At 64.5% G+C, this 2,052-nt stretch overlaps 1 protein-coding gene across 1 annotated transcript in view; it reads left to right on the forward strand.

Moving 5' to 3' along the window:
• HMCN2 (hemicentin 2) overlaps positions 1–2,020 on the forward strand; it is a 40,236-nt gene extending 38,216 nt beyond the window's left edge. Inside the window, 2 exon segments of the mRNA XM_083808008.1 lie at positions 64–190; positions 301–2,020. Coding sequence (XP_083664134.1) covers positions 64–190; positions 301–643 — 470 coding nt within the window. The 3' untranslated portion in view covers positions 644–2,020.
• Positions 2,021–2,052: the final 32 nt, after the last annotated feature.

The following is a 2,052-nucleotide window of genomic DNA, read 5'->3' on the forward strand; positions in this document are numbered from 1 at the left end:
TGGGGCTGCGAGGAACCCAGGGTTTTTCTCCTTCCCCTCTACCCATCCCTGCTCTGCCTGCAGATGTGGACGAGTGCACGGAGGGCACGGTGCGGTGCGCCTCTGCCCAGCTCTGCTTCAACACGCGCGGAGGAGCCCGCTGTGAGGACGCCCCGTGCCCCGACGGCTACTGGCGAGGCTCCAGCCCTGGGTGAGCCATCCTGCGGGGCTGGGGGTGTCCATCCCATGCCACTTCTGGTGGCACTGTGTTCTGGACACCCCAGCTGCTCCTTGATGTCCTGTTGTGTCCCTGGGGTGCAGGGTGTGCTTCAGCCACTGCGCCCCGGACTGCGGCACGGCCGGCCCCGCCACGCTGCGCTACGTGCTGCTCCCGCTGCCCCTCGGCGTCCCCGCCGGCCGCGACGTGCTGCGCCTGGCCCCGGGCAGCGCCCTCGGTGCCCGCACCCTCTTCACGCTGCTGGAGCAGGATGGGAGCAGCCCCTTTGCCCTGCGGGCTGAGGGGGGCCAAGGCGTCATCACCACCATGCGCCCGCTGCACGCGCCCGGCACCCATCGCCTCCGGGTGCAGGCGCTGACCCCGGGAGCGCGGCAAGCGCGCAGCATCTTCCTCATCATCATCTCCATCTCGCCCTACCCCTACTGATGCAGCTGGGGTAGGGCAATTCTGGTGCCAGCCTCGCGGGGTTGTGCCACCTCCTGTCCCTCGGCATCGCACCGGTGGGGACACAGCTCAGGGAGAGCTGAGCTCGCACTGTCCTGTTCCCTGCTTGAAATCCCCTCCTGGTGGAGGAGCCCTCACTGTCCCCTGCCCCCCCGGCAACCCCACCTGCATTGCCTTTACCGGGGTCAGTCCCTGACTCAGCAGAGCCCCAGGAGGGGGACGAGTCCCGGGGGGACGAGGTGTCCCGCCAGCCTGCAGCAAACACCAGGTTTTGTTGCAATGCCGGTGGTTCTGGAACAAACACAGCTCGAGGTGGCCTTGGCTGTGATCAGCTACGAGATAACGGGACTAGGGGGGGCAGGGGGGTGACAGTGACCAGCGAGGGTCCTGCAGGGGTGCAGGGTGCGGCCACCAGGCTGGGGATGGAGCAGGGAGGGTGCAGGACCCCCCAGCATTAACCATGTATTGAAATAGCCCTGTGTTCAATGTGGTTTTAATCCATTAGGTTCCTGTGCACTTATTTATTTATGGGTTCATTCCAAATAAAGTTTTTTTTCGTGAGGAAAGCAGCTTCCTTCAGCAGTCCTTGTGGGCCCCTCTCCGGGGCCTTGGGCTGTAAACGTGAGACTGCCTGGATGGGGCAATGCGAGGGGCCCACGTCCAGCACCTGCCGGCCCAGCCCTGCCCCAGTGCTGGGTCCCTCAGTGAGTGGGAGCAGGATCAGGCCCCCGGGGCCATGGTGCAGGGGGAGCCCGTTCCCCAAACGCTGTTTCAGTCCCATCACACTGCGGGCTGGAGGGACCTGAGCCCAAGGGTCCTTAGGTTTGGTGAGGGCTGTGTACCGGCGGGAGGGTGCTGCTGTAGGAGCCCAGCACCGGTGCTCACGCTCATCTCATATTGAGATGCCCCAAAAAATGCATTTCCTGCAGGTTATGGGGTTCCCATACCCGAGGGCAAGGTCTGATGTTGAACTTGGCATGCCTGTAAGGGAAACTTGGCTTTGCCCTGAGCGCAGCCCCTCTGCCCCCTTTTCTCCTGCCTGCCCCTGGCTCCCAGGCTCCGTGGGAGCCACAACCCTCTATTTCCAGGGATTTCAAAGAAATTCGTCCTTTCTTCACCAAGCCGTGCCTAGTAGGAAGCCACGGAGGGGAACCAGCTCCCCTCTGCTTGCTGCTGCCATGGGGGGTCCTGTGGGGACACCCCCTGGAGCTGCATGGATGCTGAGGAGGAGTAGGGGGGACACCGGTGTCAGCCCCTCGAGCAGTGCAGCGAGCCAGTGCGGGGCAAATCCTGCATCCCGCGGGGCTGGAGGTGCGAGTTCCCCCCCTCCTGCCCCGTTTTGCCCCGGGCAGGATGAGGGCAGGGCCTCGCCTGGGGATGGTGCCCACAGA

This window comes from Anser anser (genome assembly GCF_964211835.1).
Source record: "Anser anser genome assembly, chromosome: 21".
In the NCBI taxonomy this organism is placed as follows: Eukaryota; Metazoa; Chordata; class Aves; order Anseriformes; family Anatidae; genus Anser; species Anser anser.